The 21,065-nt window shown below is 37.4% G+C and overlaps 1 protein-coding gene across 1 annotated transcript in view; it reads left to right on the forward strand.

Annotated features, from left to right (window-relative positions):
- CAMK4 (calcium/calmodulin dependent protein kinase IV) overlaps window positions 1–21,065 on the forward strand; it is a 145,386-nt gene that overhangs the window by 79,874 nt on the left and 44,447 nt on the right. The window contains exons 3-5 of the mRNA XM_036310108.1: window positions 7,650–7,712; window positions 10,160–10,242; window positions 18,775–18,847. Of these exons, the coding sequence (XP_036166001.1) occupies window positions 7,650–7,712; window positions 10,160–10,242; window positions 18,775–18,847 (219 nt within the window). The remainder of the gene's footprint in view (window positions 1–7,649; window positions 7,713–10,159; window positions 10,243–18,774; window positions 18,848–21,065) is intronic.

Genomic DNA, 21,065 nt, shown 5'->3' on the forward strand with positions numbered 1-21,065 from the left:
CTTTGTCATCCCATTTGATGTGATATTTAGAAGAAATTGAGTTAGAGTTGAAAGATTTACTAAGCTACTTCTTCAGGTTAATGACTTTGGGGTATTAAAGGAATCTGACAGACACAGCTAGTAGGACAACCAGTGATTTACAAGATGGAACCTTTTAACTGATGCTGCAAGACTGAATATGCTGATCTTAAAAACTGCACAAAAGGGAGTGTGTGGGCTAAAATTGAAGACATTAAGCACCTGGAACCTTCAGCCTGGACCGAATTTTGCTGAGTAAAATGGAATCTCAACTTTTGAAGATTGACATGGTGATAAGGAGCCACTATTTCAGGGATGATTTATTTGCTTTACCGTCTTTAGGAATACACACCTCAGGGTATATTTAAATAATCACACATTTTGGTGCTATCAGTAACGCTCATTTTAAAGAACTGATTGAGATGTAAGAAAATTATGCTCACCAGTAACTTATAGTGTCCCTGGAATTTTGGAGACAAATATTTGAATTCTGGAATTCAGATGAAATTTTGAACTATGTGGCTTAATTCTTGGAAAAGGTTGCATTCAGTTTACTGTAGAACCTTTGCCCTTTCTTGAAATACACAGTATTGAATCTAAGAATTAATCTCAGTGTGTAAATTCATAATGTATAGGTATTCTGACTCTCCTGATAAATGGCTATGCAGCTGTGGGCTCTGGAGCCAGACACATTGGGTTCTGGATCACTTCTGCCACTACTCCCTGTGTGACTCTACAACGAATTATGTAAATCTCTCAGTCTCACTTCCTTCATCTGTAAAATGGGTTTAAGAATGTCTAGCTCATGGTGTTCTATCAAAGATAATAATGAGATAATGTATGTAACATATTTCTCATCACCCTGAAAGCATATAATAAAGGTGAACATTATTCTTATTATTAATTAAAATGGGATCAGACAGATATTTTATAATAGTACCAGTTTAGTCTATGCAATTCTAATGCTCTCATTAGCTTGATTTAAAACTGTACAGTTATCCTGGCTGGTGTGGCTTAGTGATTGAATGTACACTAATGAACTAGGAAGTCATGGTTTGATTCCCAGTCAGGGCACATGCCCAGGTTTCATACTCGATCCCTGGTAGGGGGTATGCAGGAGGCAGCCTATCAATTATTCTCTCTCATCATTGATGTTTCTATCCCTCTCTCCCTCTCCCTTCCTCTCTCCGAAATCATTTTTAAACTGCACAGTTAGCAGCACCAGACATATTGTGCATTTCTGTATGAACAAAATTAATTACATTGTTTTTGGAATACCTTTAAAATTTCTGCTAAAAATGGGGATATATAGTGTATCCATAAATTTAATGTGGCACTTAATAAAGATTTCTGATCAGATTGCCTCACACTTAAACAAATCTTGAGTGCCTGGAATTCCTACATTTGGAACACTTTGAACTCTGTAGCTCTTACCACTTATGATTCTTACCACTGGAGCAGTGTGACTAGACCACAGTGTAGAAGCTGCTCCAAGTCTGAATTTTGTCATTTTTTAGTTATTATAATATAAAGTTACCTATAAATTTCTGGAAATGTTTTTCCTGAATAATTTAATTGACATTCACCTAGTTAAATGCCCATAACTTATATAAAATTTTTCATAGGTGCTAGTTTGGCCTTTTATGCTCTTCTCAGTTAGATGAAGAACCATGCATTGTGACTTGCTAATCATCCTATGAGTTAGTTTTTAACTTCTAGTCACTTTTCCTTATATTCTTATGAGTTATCATTTGAGTATATATAACTATGATGATGCAGGAGAATTTGAAAGGTTGCTCTAGATTAAACTATAGAATGTACACAGGCCTCCTTGCAACTCTTATAGGTGGACCTCTGGGACATCTCCATTAGAGGAGGTTTTCAGGTTCCTTAGTTCCAAAGCAGAAATAGTACCATTTATACCACTGGGTAAACTGAGGAAAACCTGATCTTTTCTCTTTTTATCTAACCTGTGAGAACATAGAAAACTAACCATGGGTCATTCATTTTTCAGTTGCTATGATGTACATAATAGAGAGGGCTGGGTCAATTTGGGTTAAAGATATGCATTTTTACACCACTCTAGCCACTTTTGACCGTTCATGGGTATGCTCGAGATGTGCAGGAAAGGTCACCTTTGGTCAGTGATGGAGAGGAGAATAAGAAATCACTGACTGAAATGGACTTTTTTGGCCCAATTGAGGTCTCAGAACATATTAAGGAAAATAGTTTGCAGATAACAAGCCGCATCAAGTGAAGCAAAACGTCTCAAGCATTCTGTCAGTTGGAACCTATTGATTTTCATAGGGACTATTAAACCAGGTTTCCTGGAATAGGAACAGGGATATTTCTGTTCAGTTTGTGACAATTATATGTCTACAAGAGAAGAAAGGTAGTGGGGTGGAATGTTAAAAGCTTGGCCTGATCGGTATGCCTCACCAGTCAAAGAGCCACTTGGAAGTCTGAACATTCTTCTAGAGAATTCGTTGTTAGAGTTTGATTTGTTTTCTTTTTTGATAGAAATATTGCTAGAATGTGACAAAGTTCAGCTTGCTTATCCATCATGCCATTATATTAAACTCTTATAGATATTTTGTTTAAATTAAACACCATAATTCAGAGGCAAGCTGAAAGAATGGATGGACAAGACAAGGAGAGAGAGAGAGAGAGAGAGAGAGAGAGAGAGAGAGAGAGAGAGAGAGAGAGAGAATATGAGAATGAATATGAGAATATAGGCATATGCCTGTTTTCTGTTGCCTAAAACAAAACAAACTTTACAGTTACACCATCCACTCAAGTTATCACATGTAACCCTCTAGTACTTTTCTAAGTAGTAGTTTGTTGGAGTTAAAGTGTTCTTTACCCTTCATATGGAGTCTATGGAGCAGAAAAAGGAGATGTATAACTAGCCAAAATAGAGGAAATCTTAGAGGGAGAACTTATGTTACTGTACCCAAGTAGAAGAGAAAGACTAGACATTTCTCAGAGAGCTGTATGAGAAAGGTCTTGTAACCAAAGGAGAGGTGCTGGGCAGCAGGAAGTTGACAGGGGCCCAAGGTCAGGAGCCTGGGGCTGGGGCACTGGTACCCAGAGGACCACAAGCAGGAGAGCTGAGAGAGCCCGAGGAACAGAGCCTGTCAGCCTCAAAGCAAACGTAGGACTCACACCTTGTGAGAAGGAGAAAATCTAGAATCTTCGTGTTAACAGGGAAATCATTTTTAATCCGTTTTTATTTTTGTATTTCTTCATGGCACAAAGTTGAATGGTGATCAAAGCTGCATCCATCCATCCAAAGCGGGAAGAAGAGAGGAGAGAAACAAGGCTTACAAAAGACCAAATCATGGAACTCCAAAACCTTTCCTTTGTTAAGAGAGAGGAAGCAGTGACTATGTATAGAGGATATTAATTAGAAGAGGTCCAAATAATTTTCAGGATTGAATTAGCTTTCAGCTATCTTCCCCCCCCCCCCCCTTTTTTTAAGTAAGCACTCGAATCAGCATTTGCCACTTCAGTAGTTTTTAACAGTAAAGGAGCATAATGCTAATGAGAATGGAGCCTGTATTTCATCCGTAAACACTGTGTGGTAGCCCCTGTCACATGTTAACCCGAGTGCCCCAGGGGGTGGATTACTTATAGGAGTTTTAGAGAAGTGACATGTCCAAAGTACGTAATAGCCTGTAGAATTTGAACCCAGGGTTTTCCAGTCCCCAACAGGCCCTTCCCACTTATACCAACTAGGTCCTGAAAAAGACAAATAAGAGGTCAGGAGTGTTCATGGCCCATATTTAGGACCAAAACTAGATGATGGGGATTGCTACGCGTATAAAAGATGAAAAAGCCCTCATGTACACACAGACACAGAGAAGCTGATGCAGTTCTAAGTCACACTGGGAAACAAGGTTACATAATATTCCCTATGTGCAGAGAATACAAGCAGCATATCTCTTTTCCAGTGCTGTCAAAACCTTTGTCTAAGGAGTATCTGCATGCAACAGCCACTAACAAATGAAAGAACAACTGGAGGTGTACAATATACAAAATAGAGGCATCGCTTGCCGTGGCTCTTCCTGCTCTTTGTCTCAATGGTAGAGGCGATGCAGTGATGGTCCAGGTGCAGTTGTGTATGTCGAGCTCCAATTTCCTTTCTGCTGCAAGTGTCAGTATCACAGGATACATTCAGTTCAAGCTGCTCATATTTATCTCTACCCCAGAAGTTTGAAAGCTCTATCGAAGGGATGGTTATATCTACAATGGTTTTTATCCTCCTACAACATCTCCAGCTGTCGCTGGGAGGATTTTTCTTTGAGATTTGAGATCAGAATAGTCTAGAACTGTTTCTCCAGCAAGGCATCAAGACACATGTAGGTGTTGTGATGAGTTTCAATGTGTGACATACATACTAGAGCACTATAAGCTGCAAATGATTTCTTTTATTGATAAATCAAAGCAGATTCAAGATGATCATCTTCACCTTTTAAATTCCAATGTATTTTTATGAAGGGGAATGTGGGTGTCAAGATTTACCTACCATAGTTACATTTGAAAATTTATTTTAAAGTTTCTTATCACAATTCTCTGTTTCTTATCATAATTGAAATTTCTCATAAGACAAGCACCACTGGATATCTGGGAGGACAAACACTTAACATTTTAGTCAAAGATATTTTAGGGTTTATTTTTCCAGTTTGAGTCTCTTTTCATTTAAAATAGTCCTGGCAAGTATCGGAGAGGGAGCAATGCTGGGACATGGGCAGGAATGTGCGCTTATCTACCCAATTATGCATAGGGGAGCTTTTAAACTATGAGTCCTTCCACCGAAAAGAGGCTTAAGGCCATGCTGATGGGAGTGCATTGAGGATGTGCACATTCCTATAAAGAAAAAGATGTTGAAAAGGACTGAGCTGAAACTTTAGTTGCTAATTCTGGAAAGACCTGGGAGCAAAGTAGAGCTCTGGGGTTCACTCATGTTAGGATGCTTCCTCAGGAAGGGAGTCAAATCCACGCTTCCACGTCGAGGAAGAATCCTGCTGGGCAGCAAAATCAGTAATGGTGTTGTTTCAAACCTTAAATCTTTAAGATCTCTTTCTTTCCGATTCCAGCCCCACAGCATGATTATTCTACTTTTGAAGTCATTTAAAAACATTTTCCCCCTATAGCTGTTTTTTTTTTAGGAAGTTTTTAGCATCCTTGAGTAATGTTAACTAGGGTATTTGAAGGTCTTAATTATCTTAGGAAAACAACAGGCAAGGTTCTAAGCATGTCTGGGCTTTCCCCTATTCAAAGCTACCCTCAGTAAAAGATTCAACCCAAGATGCAACTGATGGGCCTTAAAATGCAATTCTTCCAGGAGTAATTTTTGCATTTGTTAATTTACAAATTACAAAGTCATAAGCTTCTTGGATCCCTAATTACTCAGTTTTATAACTAAGAAATAATCACTTCATTTTAAGATCGAAGGGGTATCTCAGGGCCTCTGAGAGTATACATTGTTCTGCCTCTCACTTCAGATGGTTGGGAATTGTGCAACTGAGTACTTGCTGCCCAATTGAAAGAAATGTAAAATTAAGAGTAGCCCTAACCGGTTTGGCTCAGTGGATAGAGCGTCGGCCTGTGGACTCAAGGGTCCCAGGTTTGATTCCGGTCAAGGGCATGTACCTTGGTTGCGGGCACATACCCAGTAGGGAATGTGCCGGAGGCAGCTGATCGATGTTTCTAACTCTCTATCCTTCTCCCTTCCTCTCTGTAAAAAATCAATAAAATATATATATTTTAAAAAAGAGTAAATTTCCTTATTTTCATGCCTTCTTGGTAATTTAAAAAGCATTTTGGGAAAAGTACTGTCTTAACCATGTAAAAATTACTAATGGCACTACAAAGAAATGGTGCCGGTTTTCACGTTTCTATTAGAACCTGAATGTCCGCAGGGCGTGGCTGATGCCCAGGTCTGTAACTCAGGTGTGACCATGGTGGTCAACAGTAATTAACAAACATAAGAAGTGGTCTTTTAACCTCCCTGAAGCTTAACCAAAGTAGTACAGCTCTTATCCCAGTGGTTGAAAGAAAACACACAATCATATTCATTGGCCCCATTTTAATTTATAAGGCTCTCTCACTCTACAAGAGAACATTTTGCACTTTCTCACTCAAACCTCCAATTTAGTCCTCATTACTTTCTTCTTCACATATTTTTCACTTTTTTCTCCCTTCTCTCCCCCAACCTTCTCAGCTCTCAGCACAGGAGTATATGTATTTTTTAATTTTGGAAAATGTAGTTATTTTTAAAGACAATGTTACTTATGCTAAAATATAACAAGTTTCTTATTGTTCTATTTTAAGTTATTAAAATACATTTTTTCTCTTTAACATATTTTTGTTGATTTCAGAGAGGAAGGGAGAGGGAGAGAGATATAGAAACATCAGTGATGAGAGAGAATCATCGATTGGCTGCCTCCTGCACGCCCCCACTGGAGATTGAGCCTGAAACCTAGGCATGTGCCCTGACTGGGAATCAAACCATGACCTCTTGGTTCATGGGTCAATGCTCAACCACTGAACCACACTGGCCAGGCTAAGTTATTAAAATACTTCTTAAAAATCTGTTTTAATCTCCAGTATAGTAGTGTGTGTAGCTATTTGGGAGAGGCAGACACTAAGACCTTTCTTTCTAGTATATGACTTCTAAAACTTCAGTTCACTGTGGTTGAAAGTGTCAATCATTGACCTAGAAAGGGGGATACTCCTAATTTTTAATGTAAAGTAAATGGCTACTCTTTTAAATATAGAGATCAAGTGGTGCCCAGCTAGGATTCCTTAATGGCAAGCAACAGAAAACTAACTCTGGATAACTTAATAGAAAAGGAAATTTAGTGGCTCATATAGTAAGAAATCTCAAAGGCCAAACTGAATCCAGTGGATTACATTATGTCACCAATACTCATTCTTCACCCCTCAGAACAAAATTTTTTTTTCTATTTTGGCTCTATTTTCAGTTAAGTAGTTCGCAGATGGTATCAAAATTGGACACTGGTAGTGGCATATTCTATTTTTTTTCTGATCTCACAATTTCAGAGAAAAAGAAAATACCTATTTTTTTTTTATTATTTGAGGAAAATTTCTAGGGAAGACCCTGATTGGGATGACTTGGGTCTGGTGGATATCCATGACCCAATCACTATGGCCAGGAAACAGTACTCTGATTGGTCAGGCTGCTTTATGTGGCCACTGCTGAGTGAAAAAGACAGGTGAAGTGATTGACAGCTCCAGTGGGTTTGGGACAGGGATTCATAAAAGAAAGGGAGAGAAAGAGAAGGAATAGGTTGACATGAACTTTTGCCTTAATGGTGATAGCAATGACTTTTGATAGGAAACGGGGCAGGCAAGGGGTCTGGTAAATTGTGTCCCGTATGTGTAACTAGTTCTACTTTATGTATAAAGCAGAGAGGAAAGACATGGGGAAAGACAAGGAGGGTGGGAGTGAAGGAGACACAAGAAAAAAGCTTAGGAATGCGCCTCTGCCAATTACCTGATTCACCAAGGTAGTGAGTGATTGCTGTTTCTGATTCTCTGCTATAATTAAGACATTTCTAAAGTGGGAGTTTCTTTCAGTTTCTCTCTTTCATTTTGCCTTTTAGGTGGACAAAAAAATCGTGAGAACTGAGATAGGAGTTCTTCTTCGCCTCTCACATCCAAACATTGTAAGTGATTTTTTAACTACTATTTCAAATTGTCTCTAAAGTAATAGAATGGGATTTTTGTTTTTTACTGTCCACGCTGATCATGGAAAAGAGATTCACCCACCACCCATAAACAGCCACAGGTTCTTGTCCTCATCTGACCACAACTTTCAATTCTTTAGCCGAATGAATCTTAAATATAGTGCCTTTTCAACAGAGTTTAAAAATGGACAGGTCAGCAATATATACCCTCTTTATTTTTATGCATTAAAGGATAGCTAAAATTTGGATAGCTTTGTCTTGCGCTAGTAAAGCCATGTATTTTTCCTTCTGTGTGTCCATCTTATTAATACACCATTACTGAAAAAGCCTGTAAAAAAAATGCATTGCTTTCAAAAGTCATTTCAGCCTCCTCAGAGGGAGTGTCTGCTTCAGAAACAATGTGAAGGTTCAAATAAATGCTGTGCTTGAATGGGGAAAACAAAAGGTTTTCGGAAGCTGTGCTTTAGGCTGTGTCCAAAGGCACTGAGGGCAAGGTCTGGAGAAAAGCTTTCTCCAGCCAGTGAAGTGAAAAGAACAAAGTCAGTTTCCAGGCCATCACTTGTTTTTATGAGTTGAGCCAACTACTTAAAGAAAGTATTTTACTCATTTCTCTGGGAAAGTTGCATCCAGGAGGGTGGCTTGTAATGCTTAGGCTCAAAGCCAAGTGCTTAAAACTTAATATATGAGTTAGCAGTGTTATTTATAGCATTCAAGCTATAAATAACAGAAAACTTGAATATATTGGTCTAAACCAGTAGCCCTTTAAATACAGTTCCTCTTGTTGTAACCCAACCATAAAATTATTTTTGTTGCTACTTCATAACTATAATGTTGCTACTGTTATGAATTGTAATGTAAATATCTGATATACAGGATGGTCTTAGGCATCCCCTGTGAAAGGGTCATTCGACCGCCAAAGGGGTCGTGACCCACAGGTTGAGAACCGCTGGAGATGTTTTCCTTAAGTTATAAGAGATCAGAAGGCAGGCCATTCCTAGCATTGGTTCAGCCCCTCACTGATGTCATACAAAACCCAGATGCTTACTATCCATTGGTTCTGCCACCCTCAGTGCCTTTGCTTTCATGCTTTTCCCTCATGGTCTTCAAATGGCTGTTCCATATACTTCTTACGCCTTCAGGTCTGTATTCAAGACAGAATGAAGTGGAAAGTCCCCAAAGCAGAGTCCTATGAGAAGAGTAAAAGTTTTTTCAGAATTTCCAGTTACAATAAAATTCTCTTCAGATTTTATTGGTCAGAGCTGGTCACAGGAGCAGCCTTAACTTCATAGAGCCTGGGAAAATGGGGAGCAGGGTTATCATAAGTGGCTCAGACCAATTACCATCCATATTTGGAGGCCAGGCACTGTTCTTCCCTAAACAAATTCAAAGTTCTGTTTGCAATTACGTAGGGGGAGAAGGGCTTTGCGTAGGCAATCAATGAAATGTGCCACATACAATCATCAACTTTTCACTGTCCGTCTTTTTTCTTTCAAAGAGAAGTCAATGTAGAATTGACCTCAAATGTAGATCAGTCCTGTCACTAGATTCTCAGATGTATTCAGGAAAATATCCAAAATTAGATGGATTATCTGAATGTGTTGGAATCCCTGTTATGGTCAATCAAATCATTGCCACTCTACATTTCTGAGGATTCCTTCATCTATCAGTGACTTTTTAGTAGTTGAGGTTCCTGCTTTCCACAAACACATACTTTCCCCTGGTCCTACTCTGTTCTCAGACCCAGATTCCAAGTTCCTTCCTGGAAGAAGATGAATTTGCATTTCCAGCAACCATGATGCTTTCCAATGGCTTAAGAAGTTTTGTTTGTTTGCTTTTATTTTTAAACTAGAGGGCCAGTGCACGAATTTGTGCATGGGTGGGGTCCCTCCGCCTGGCCGGTGATTGGGTCCAATCGGGGCCACGGGAGGTTGGCCCACTGAAGGGAGGGGCTGCAGGAGGTTGGCCAGCCATGGGGAGGGACCACGGGAGGTTGGCTGTGGGAGCGCACTGACCACCAGGGGGTAAGTCCTGCATTGAGCATCTGCCCCTTGGTGGTCAGTGCACACCATAGCGACCAGTCAACTGGTCATTTGGTTGTTTGGTCGCTTAGGCTTTTATGTGTAAAGATTCTGCAGCAATCCAGAAACCGAGATATTTTGATAAAAATTAGAAAGTGTTTCTAAGGCAGGTATCTTTCATCTGTCAAAAGGAATAATATCAAAACTCAAAAGGACCCTTGAAGAAATGAGGTCACTGATAATAACAACCAGAGAGTGACAAAAGGCTCCCTGATACTGGCATATGGACCTTTCATTGACAATGATCCAACACCTTACTGTTAGAGTTTTGTTTTAGCCATAGCTTTAGCTATTTCTTAGAAAGGTGAAAATAAGGAATGTGTGATCATTTTTTATATCTTTCTCCAGATAAAACTCAAAGAGATATTTGAAACCCCTACGGAAATCAGTCTGGTCCTGGAACTTGTCACAGGAGGAGAGCTGTTTGACAGGTGAGTTGGTTCTGGAAATCCAACCACAGAAAGGCTTTGCTTCTAGTCACCAAAAACGAATTAAAGGGAAATTTCTCCTGAAATTTTTTATAAGGACACATCATACCAGTTAATAAATTCTACTAAAATAAATCTTAAGGGGAGTGTAGAACAAAAGGAGAGTCAAACCTGATAAGATGTAAGTGGATGAAAAGTTGGGATGTTTAGTGAATAAAAAGGGAAGCATTATATCTACTTACTTTTGCAAAAATTTACTTCCCCAATAAACACAGAATTTCTAAAGTCATAATAAATCTAAACTAAACAGTAAGATTTATGCCAATATTTTGTAAGAAAACATTAGATTAAAAAGTATAGAAAGTTAGAGGTGTTATAATTGTATTCTTTATTATGATCCAAAAGCTCTTAAAAATCAATACTCTTCAAATGGCTATTTGAGGCCTACTTTCTCTATTAGGCTCTGTAAAGAGTTCCAAGTTGCAGAGTACAACATGTTTTTCAATAATAACCAATTTTAGTTGTCTGTTCATATGCTCATCACTCAAGACAGAGGTTTGAGGATGGCTGGGAGTGTGCCTAGAAAACTGGTAGAGCATAATAATATAGACAAACTGTTTGTCTAAGAGACACAAGCTTCAGGTCTCCATGGCTTTCCACCTTCCCCGTCTTCTCAGGAGAATTCCCTGTTTACCCTGATTATCTCTTGGGACCCCTTTGCTGTGTTCATTGGCATAATAAAAAAATAATGAAATTGGAAGAAGTCAAAGGACTGAGTAGGTATATATTAGAAATTATAAGAAGTTATGCACAGATGTAAAGGTCCTGTTGATTTATAAAATTGGTTAAGAAGATGTGGGCTGTAGACAGAAGACAGAAAAGAGATTGATGTATCTGCTGATGTATCCAGGTGCCTAAAGCACAGCAAATTCTCAATAAATATTTGCTAAATGAATGAATGAACGAATGAGCAACCACTAAGATAAGTGGACTCTGAGAAGGAAGATACTTAAAGGGGATAGGTTTAGCCTTAGATGGTTTGGCTCAGTGGATAGAGCATCAGCCTGTGGACTGGAAGATTCCAGGTTCGATTCTAGCCAGGGCACATGCCCGGGTTTTGGTCTTGGTCCCCAGTAGGGGGCATGCAAGAGAAGCAGATCAATGATTCTCATCATTGATGTTTCTCTCGCTCTCTCTCCCTCTCCTTCCTCTCTGAAATCAATAAAAAAATATTTTTAAAAAATAATTTAAAAATAAAGGGGATAAGTTTAGGTTGTGTTGGGCGAGGAAGCACTTCTCTCAGGAGCTTCTAAAAGTAATTATATTGGTTTTCAAAGGTTCTGTTTTAAATGTTATCCAGTGAAGGTTTGGATCATCAGGTAGGAAGGAGCAAAATGGCACAGCTTGATTGGAGCTACCTGTATATCTTTAACAGATACATAATTTGTTCATTACATATGTTGAAGTTTCCTTAACATAAGTGCTATGAATGAGCAGACTTTGAGAGTTGTAACATTTTCAGTATATTCATTCATCACCAATAAATGAATCAACTGAGGGAACTGGGCATCAGTTTTTAAATATATACGTCTTGTGGCAGTTGGCTAGTAGCTATACTTAAGGGACAAATAACTAACTAACCTGATTTGCTTAACTTCTCCGAACCTCAGAACAAATTTGATGCAGTTCTCTGATGCTAAGGAAGCTGAGACACTCTGTTCCACTCAGTTCTCGGATCTGACACAGTCTGATCACTCTGATTATATCAGGAAAGTCCTGTTCTAAAACCACCATGTTCCCACGCTTATTCAAGACTCATCTGGACTAGCTTATTTGAATGTTGCCAAAATTTGCCAATAGCAGCTCCTTTTTTAATACCTCTTTAGCTGACTCTTTCATGAACATATTCCTTCTTTAGGTACATTTAGAGTCTATGTATAGTTAAATCCTGCTAGCTTTGTGGCCATGAGGTCTCTTGAAGGAGAACTCAGAGAGAACTCTCATGTTCTTTAATTGTAAATAATTGCAGGACAGGGATGTCACACTGAAGCTATTGTCTACCAACAGCACATGTTATTTACCTACCTACCTCTCTTTGTACAAGTTATTTTGGAATCATGAGTCTCTTTCCTTCCTTATGTCCCAACCTTTTTTTTCATGAAAGAATTCTGGTTCTCTCATCTTGTAGTCTAGCTTATTTTGATGGGATAGAGTTAATTCAGCTTTAAACAAAAACGAAAAAAACTGAATGCTGGTGATAAATTTCATTTACAGAGAAAATTGATGAAATATTCAGAATTAAGAGAATACATCTAAAGAATGGCAGACAGCCAGTAAAGCACTCAACTACTCTATAAACTCTCAGTGGTCTTAGACAGTAGACTGTCTTTCCCCGTTAATATTGTTGTCTACATGTCTGTTGCCATATCTGAGATGAACTTGGTTTCTCCATTATATTACTTAATTCTGCAGTTATCTTTAAAATTGTATCAAGCTGAAAATATATCATTTATTATTATCTATGCATTGTTTTCTTTCTGAGAGTTAAAAATCATAATATACTTTCTTTTTCCTTACCCAGGTCAAAAACCAAATTTATTTAATTGTGATGATAAAAATTCATCCCTGGTCTAATGATGGCCTTAATTGTATCTAATGAATGCACTAATGGAGCAATTGATGAAAAGATAATCATGTTAGTACATTATGGGCAAAATGGTTGTATTTTATTAGCAATAAAAGATTTATTTTATGGTGCTTCTAAAAAACTAAACTTAGTAAAAGTCCAAGTGAAATTTTCCATTTCATGTAGACTATAAGCAGTAAATTGCATAGGAATATTGATTAACATTTTTGGAATAAAATCAGTGATTTCGTGTGTACGTCCAAGAAAATCTGGCCCCCAAAAAGACTTCTACAAAATTATGATATAATGTGAAAAAGAAAGTTCCAGAGGTTTTGGTCTTCCATCCTGCTTGGGCTAGTCGCTACTCTTAGAAATTTATTGAACATTATAAATAAATAAATTAATCAATTAATAAAATAAAAGAATAAATAAATGAGAAGGGACTAACAATATATACAGATAAGAACTGGCACAGAAAAGACATACAATATGATGCTTTGTATTTGCTAGAGGTTGGCCACGGATTTGGCTATAAGGATTCTCATGATAAATGCTGTGATTGGGAAATAAACAGTACATGGGATACAAAATATGGGAGTCTTCTAAATCAGAAATGGCTTCAGGGAGGAATAGAGTCTTTGAGCTGAATCTTAAGTAAGAAATCATAAATCAGCAGGCAAAGGGAAGAGGGAAGGACAAAGTGATGTCCCAAAGCAGGTTGCACTAGTGGGGGATAGGTAGAGAACCTTAGTCTCCATTTTAGAAGCTGTTTGAGACAGGAAGCAAGAAGTTGCTGGATATTTGTCAAATGAGTGATTCAATAAACAGTGGACTCTTGGGCACTTTATATAACGTCTTTGGGTCAGACTTTTATTGTATAGTAGGAGAGAATTGAACTAGAAATCCCTGGTCTCTGTTCCCAGGTCTACAATTTGATCTGGCCTTCCCTTCCTCCTGCACTGTCAGCTCCCGGCCAGCACCCACATTGACCCATAGTCTCCTCACTCTCTCCCTACCTTTCAAATTTAACAGGTGGTAATAATACCTTTGAAATTATTTTTTAAATATATGAATTTAATACTCTTTGGGAAAGTTCTTAGAAAAAGCATCAATACAGACCAATGGGCCATCGATGAAATGAGGAAAAGCAGTGAATGAAGCTTATAAAGGAGTGGTAGGTTTTATTGGAAACAGTGGAATTCATTTTAGTGTAATTTTTTTTTTTGTATGTAACGGCATAATGATGTACTAGCAGTCTTTAAGACTTGGTTCCTAAAACTCATATTATTTGGGGATTTTACCTTTTGTCATTCAGTCTTTTAGTACACATTTTCATAAGAGCGATGTCTTTCTCACATTAACCTACAGTCATCTAATCACAATAACATCGCCATTTGAAAAAAAGCTGTCATTGGTGGAGAAGGCAGTAGGCTCCCAATGTACGTGCCAGGAAGTCTGAGGCCTCTGGATATGATCAGATTAGAGCTCTTCAGCTGCACTGCCTGTGCTAACTGCCCAGCTGGAGATGCGCTCAATTCAATTTGCAGCAATTAAGGTGACAGAACAAATGCACAGAAGTCGTATTTTAAAGCAGATCCATGGAGAGAAAGAGGCATTGCCTGTGTTTTCTCCTACAATTTTAAAATGATGAGAAGGAAAACAACCCAGTTGTGGGGAAGAGTAGCATATGAGCTAACACAGCAAACAGTGGCAAGAAAAGGCACAGCCTGGAGTAGAAGGCCTGTTGGGGCCACAGAGTCACAGCCTGGAGCCCAGAGAAATACACCTTGATGTGCTGCCTTCCCAGATCTCCAGATGTCGGCTAGACGAGTTAGCGACTCAGGGACCTGAAAGAACTAGGATCCCAAAGCAGCCTTTTGGGTCAGGTTTGTTATTAAAATCCTAGGAAAGATTTTGCTTTTAGCACTGAGTCTTCTAACCAAGACCGCATGGAACTATGGGAAACTGTGTGGCGTAGCAACAAACTACATGGCCGTGGGCCTTTGAAAATGATCTTAAGATGTTGGTGGCATTGTAACTGCCTTCTCATTATTTTACAAAGCATGAAAAGGAACTTAGTTTATAAAATATGAAGAGAAATACAGCAATAAGTATGTTTAAATATAAAAACAAAAATAACCATAATTATCCCCCTATATTTACAGCTCTAAAAACGCTATCATGATTAAACATTTTATTGCTTCTAAAAATTGAAGTCCTGGTATTTTCTATGTAAAGCTACAAACTCTTTACTGTATATGCATGTTCAATTCATGGGAAACTAAAAAAAAATTTTTCCAGCTAAATTTTAGGTAGGAATTTGTGTTGCTTCATGGAACAAAATTACTCTATTTTAATGAATTTGAATCATTTTGATTTTGCTCAAAATACGATTCTAGAAAGGTTTATGTATTACAATGATATCTTGAAACTATGTGACTCTGACTTTCCTCCTAAGGCCAGTGTAACCCTTCCACCTATGGGTTTGGGAAGCATCTATATGATTGTTCTCCCCTGGATCCATGGCCCGTGTACTTTCCAGTTCAGTGCTTTTGTTCCCTGTGATAAGGAACATAGGCAAAGGAGTTGTCCAAATGTCCACAGTCTGAAATTTTTCTGGCATCATTTACTTGGTAATTAATATTGCTTCCATGAACATTTATTGATTACCTACTATGAGTAAGTCTTGGAGCTAGTCTCTCTGGGTGATCAAAGCAACCATCTAGTGAGAAACTAAGAAGTTTGCCACCATACCTGTAGAAGGCACTGGCTCAAAACATCTACTGTAGTCATGCTACCTAAATGGAAAGATAAAGATTGCAGAACTTCATTTTCCTTTGCTTGGTCACTAGTATCTTCACTTATCATCTTCGTTTTGAGTAATAAACCTGCATTTGCAACTTGAGAAGTTCATGCTATTGATTTTCCTAGTCAGTCATGGATGGCCTTGGTGGTAGCGCAACTTATAAAATATTTAAAATTGAATATCTGAGTTCCAGGAACCTAACTCTGTGACACTCTGATGAAAAATCAACTTGGGAACAAAGTTCCTTTTAGAAGAAGGAGCCTGGAAGAGAAACAGTCGCATTCTGATGGTAGGGCCAAGCTCTGGTGTGCAGAATTCACACTGAGATGAGGCAGGGAAGGTGCCTGCATTTTGTGCTCCTGCCCCACATGTTACTCTAGAGACATTTCTGACAACAGAATTAATAAACCCTTCATCCGTACAAACCGTAATATAGCATGAATTGCATCTATGGTAATGTTTTTGTTAATAACTTCTCCACTATGTGAGGTCTCATCTGAGGCTTGCAGGTGCAGTACACAGAAGAGACACTAATTACATTTGTGTTGGGTGGTAGTTGTCCCACAAAATCCATATTTAGAGCAAAATGCAGTGGTTAATATAATGGTAGCCAAAGTTTTCAACTTCCTCTGATGCAACAGTCCTTTTCTCCTTCTCTTGTACCTAATTTTAAAATGTTCAGAAAGTATAGTTCAAGAAATTATTTCAGTTACATTTTTAGTAGGTAGACTATGAACTCAAACATGAATTCAAGAAAAATGTGTATTCTTGGAAGGAAATATCAGATGAAAATTGATTTTCAAGAACCAATTAATAATAGTCCCCCAAATATTTTAATGTATTTTCACATTTTATTTGATCCTGTTGCATACCAGTTATCTAAGAAACAAAAAAGGGAAAAATATTCTATCTTCTATCCTTTGAAAAGATGAGCTTGTGTTTCTTGACAATATTCTAAATAATTGAATGGAGAAAATAAAATAATTGGATTTTCTGTATCAATATATTTTTTCTGAATCTTGACAGTTATGATCATTGGGAAATCTTTTATTTTTCAAAATGTTGGGTTCTGCATTTCTCACCCTTAATCCCCTATTATGAAAACATTTTATAGATTTTAAATTCAACTTTTAACACCAGCTATTTCGAGAACTTACAACTTCTTGCTAATTTCTTTTTCAAAAAGGAAAATAGTTTCTGAAAAATAACTATACTATTTGAGGAATCAATGATCTAAAACAAATTTCAGTCCAAAATTATGAAAATTAGTTGTTTTGTCTCTTTTATGTTTTGAGTTGATCTTTTTCACGTCTTTACTACAAACTTTTTATTAGCTAATAACATCTTATGCAAGTTGCTAATCTACAATGCCATCTCCAAAATGTGTTTTCTCTTGAAATTCTGGTAAGATAAAAAGTAATTTAAGAATAGACAGAGAAACTAGGACAGAAAAAACAAAAACTCACAGACAACATAACAAAACCAGGTGACAAGGCATCCCCATGAAGCCTAACATACACGTGAGTGAGGAAAAAATGACAAGCCCAAGAGCCCCCTGGTGTTAGCATCTATGTCAGAGGAAGCCAAGGTTAACAAGAGGTCATGTGACCTAAGAGTGGCAGAAACCTCAAATTTCTAAAATCTCCAAATTATTGGGAAGCAGGATGAGCCAATACAAGGAAAGCAGCTGAAATCCATTTTGCCATCCGAATTTCTGAGAAGTGTAAAGGCTGGATCCACATAAGGTCTGAAGTGACTAATGCATTCAAAGGTCCTATGAACTCTTGAAATTAATAACTGACACCCCTTAAGAAAAAGCCCAATATTTAGGAGAAACTGCTAGGGAGAAACTCCAATAATCAGAGTAGAGATGGTAGAGGCAAGGCAATGAAGTTCCAGATAGAGGAGATCTCAGAAAGTATGAGATCAGCCGAAACTGGTTTGGCTCAGTGGATAGAGCATCGGCCTGCGGACTGGGGGTCTCGGGTTCGATTCCGGTCAAGGGCATGTACCTGGGTTGCGGGCACATCCCCAGTAGGAGGTGTGCAGGAGGCAGCTGATCGATGTTTCTCTCTCATCGATGTTTCTAACTCTCTATCTCTCTCCCTTCCTCTCTGTAAAAAATCAATAAAATATATTTTAAAAAAAAAAGAAAGTATGAGATCATACTTTTAATGCTTCATGAAAAAACAAAAACAAAACACAAAACACAGAAGGTCAAAAGCCATGAAGCTAGAAAAGATAGCCTGGCCCACCTCTCTGTCAGAAGGGTGAAGGGGGAAAGGAGATACAAACCTCCAGTTGTAAAAAATAAAACAAGTCATGGGGATGTAATGTACAGTGTGGGGACAATAATCGATGCCATCGTATTAACTTTGCACAGTGACAGGTGGTTACTAGACTTGTGGTGATCACATTGTAAGGAACATAAAAGTCAAATCACTATGTTGTACACCTGAAACTAATAAAATATTGTTTGTTAACTTCAATTTTTAAAAAGCAAACCAATTTGGCTTAAACATAAACAGCAAGAGAGAGGTGTCTCACTTAATTCTAATATAAAATGATTATAAGAGCACAGAAAATAAGCAGGAAAAAGTTTCCTTTAGGCAGTGAAAGCATGCCAGGAGGATGTGCCCATGGTATGGCTAAAAGTATAGCTCAATATTGCAAAATAAACTAAAATTAAGAAAATTATAGAAGAATCATGTAAATCAAAAGTTGAAAAACATTTATACGTGTATAAATGCACAACCCAACGAAGAAAACCAAAGTAATGGAAGAAAATAAATGTAAAACATTCCTGAAAGTACAGAAATGGTTGATGTCATATTGTCAACTTGGTATATGCTTATAATGATTCACAATACAAAGTTTAAAAATAAAAATAAAAATTTGTCCTCTTTATTTTTATAATGTTAATAGAAAATGAATGTCTTTTATTTTCTTTAATAAACCCAAAGGTTTCAAAAGTGCCAATTTATGGAAATTTTTGTCCTGGTGTTAGGGTAGCCTGTTGTAATTATTTGGATGCATCCCCTTAACAGTAATATAACTAACTTCTTTTAGCATCCACTCAACTGAGCGCATGTGTATTTTTTAGGATTGTGGAAAAAGGATATTACAGTGAACGAGATGCTGCAGATGCTGTTAAACAAATCCTGGAGGCCGTTGCTGTAAGTATGAAGTGACAGCTGTAGTGCAACTCCTGGTAATATCTTCCTTCCTTTTCTAGAATCTTACTGAAGAGGTATGTATCTGTGACAAGCCATAAAATTTACAGCAAAACCATGTGAAGTATTTGTGAGAAAATATGTTCAATAAATTTATATTTTCTATTGATTACTCAGACTCTTAAAGATGCAGCCCAACCATGTAATGCCATATGTTTGTTGAAATATTTTCTATTCTATTATTATGAAATCACATCAGACTTTGGTGCCTATAGTTGTTATTTTCTTTCTCTTTCTCTTTTCAATTTATTTTTTGTTTCTTGAGTTTGTTCCTTTATTGTTTTTGTTGTTTGTTAGGAAAGGGGAAGAAGGTTGAATGTGATCAATATAGACCTTGGAGCATAGAGATCATTGATTTTTCTTTCAAGACAAAGAATGAGTGAATTAGAAGGAAAAATACTGACAATTTTGTTGAAGTGAGAAATAGAAGTTAATATTTTAAAGTGGAATAAAGTTTTATTAAGTTAATGATGGAAACATGCACACACATTTACAAAATATAGATTTTTGAAAAGCTTGTTTGGATTGAATTAATAAGGAAATATTTGAGATAAAACTAACTCCACTGGTAAGGAAAATTTCCCATATGTTAAATGGTATCTAATACATGCTAAGACACTTTGGTGACTCATTTATTGAATATAAAGTAAGAACAAATTCTTCTCTGAACAAACAGGATGGGGCTCAAGGGGAGATATTGATCAAGATCAGTTAGAGACAGATCTATATGAAATATACCCCAAATTAAGATCTTTTCTGTTTTTCAGTCAGTTATCCAATTAAAATCATTATTCAGAATCTTGAGAAATCAGTTGCAGTGACTCAAGCACACATATTGTGAATTTCACCTACAACCGAAATGGGAAGGAGGGGGCAGAAAGGCAGAGAGGAAGGACAGAAAGACCCTGGAATCTAAGTAACTGCTATACCAATGACAAAAGGCAAAAACAGCCTTCACTGTCTTTGCATAGGGCTCCTAGAAAGAGGGGATCTCTGGTCTAACCAAATCCATTATTGAGTTATCAACACCAAGTTCAACCGGCTTTATAGCCCAGTCTTTCCAAATTATCGCTTCCTATAAAAGTGTTTTGATCTTTTGCTCTGGTGTGAGATAAAAAGTTTGAATTGGGGGTGGATAAAAGCTGGAGAGGATGCCATAGAATTGTACTCTCTAAATATACAATGCAGCTCCTGATTATGTGAATATTGAATATCAGATTCACCTTTTCACCATACCCAAAAGAATCACTTCATTCCATTTTTTTATCAATCATAGTATACTTACCACCCCTGGTTTCCTAAGCTTGCCAACTAAAGAATGATTTTTAACTCTTCCATTACCTTAGCACCTCACCTTCACCTTCCCAGCTTCGGATGAATTTTCCTTCAAATTGTCCATAAACCTAATCTTGCCTCATATCATGCTATGACTATTACTGGCATGCCTTTTCAAAAACAAACAAACAAAAAAATCACTTCTACTTCCTTCCAGTTCTTTAATTAAAGAAGTCTAGAATCCTCTTTTGCATTGTTGTTACTTTGTCACTTCTGAATTCGATAATGACAGTCTTATGCTTTTATTAAATACTAATTTTAAAACTTCATTTTTCATTACTATATACTATAGATTATCTGTTCAAGTAAACTCACTGGCAGCGGTACACTGTCACTTTGCCAAACTCTGGCCGGCAGCTGGTGTGGCAGTTAAGAGTAGTTTGGGAGTCAAATAGAGATGGTTCAGTTTCTAGATGTGAGCTTGGGCCCCTCACTAAACACCTCTGTGCTCAGTTCCGTCATGTGAAATAAGCATAGCATTCCACCTACCAGGGTTGTGGAAAAGACTAATGAGGTAGGTATGGAAGCCATAGCAATGTTCAAAAGAGAGGGAAAAGAAAATAGGCCACCTCAGAGTCAGTACCTTCATCTAAAGATGTATTAAATGTTGTTATTCTGTATATACATACCTACTTTCCAGCTAAGTACTAAAAAACGCACACACAAAAAAACAATAAGTGCTCAATAAATATTTACTGAACAAATAAATGAAAACAGTTCAAAATAGAAATAGGCATGATCTATATTTTACCTCTCTAGAGGATGGCACATTTACTGAAACATCCTTACTATCATTTTTCTACTCATCTCATATGAAACAAAGCTA

Source organism: Myotis myotis, unplaced genomic scaffold (genome assembly GCF_014108235.1).
Source record: "Myotis myotis isolate mMyoMyo1 unplaced genomic scaffold, mMyoMyo1.p scaffold_m19_p_5, whole genome shotgun sequence".
Taxonomy (NCBI): Eukaryota; Metazoa; Chordata; class Mammalia; order Chiroptera; family Vespertilionidae; genus Myotis; species Myotis myotis.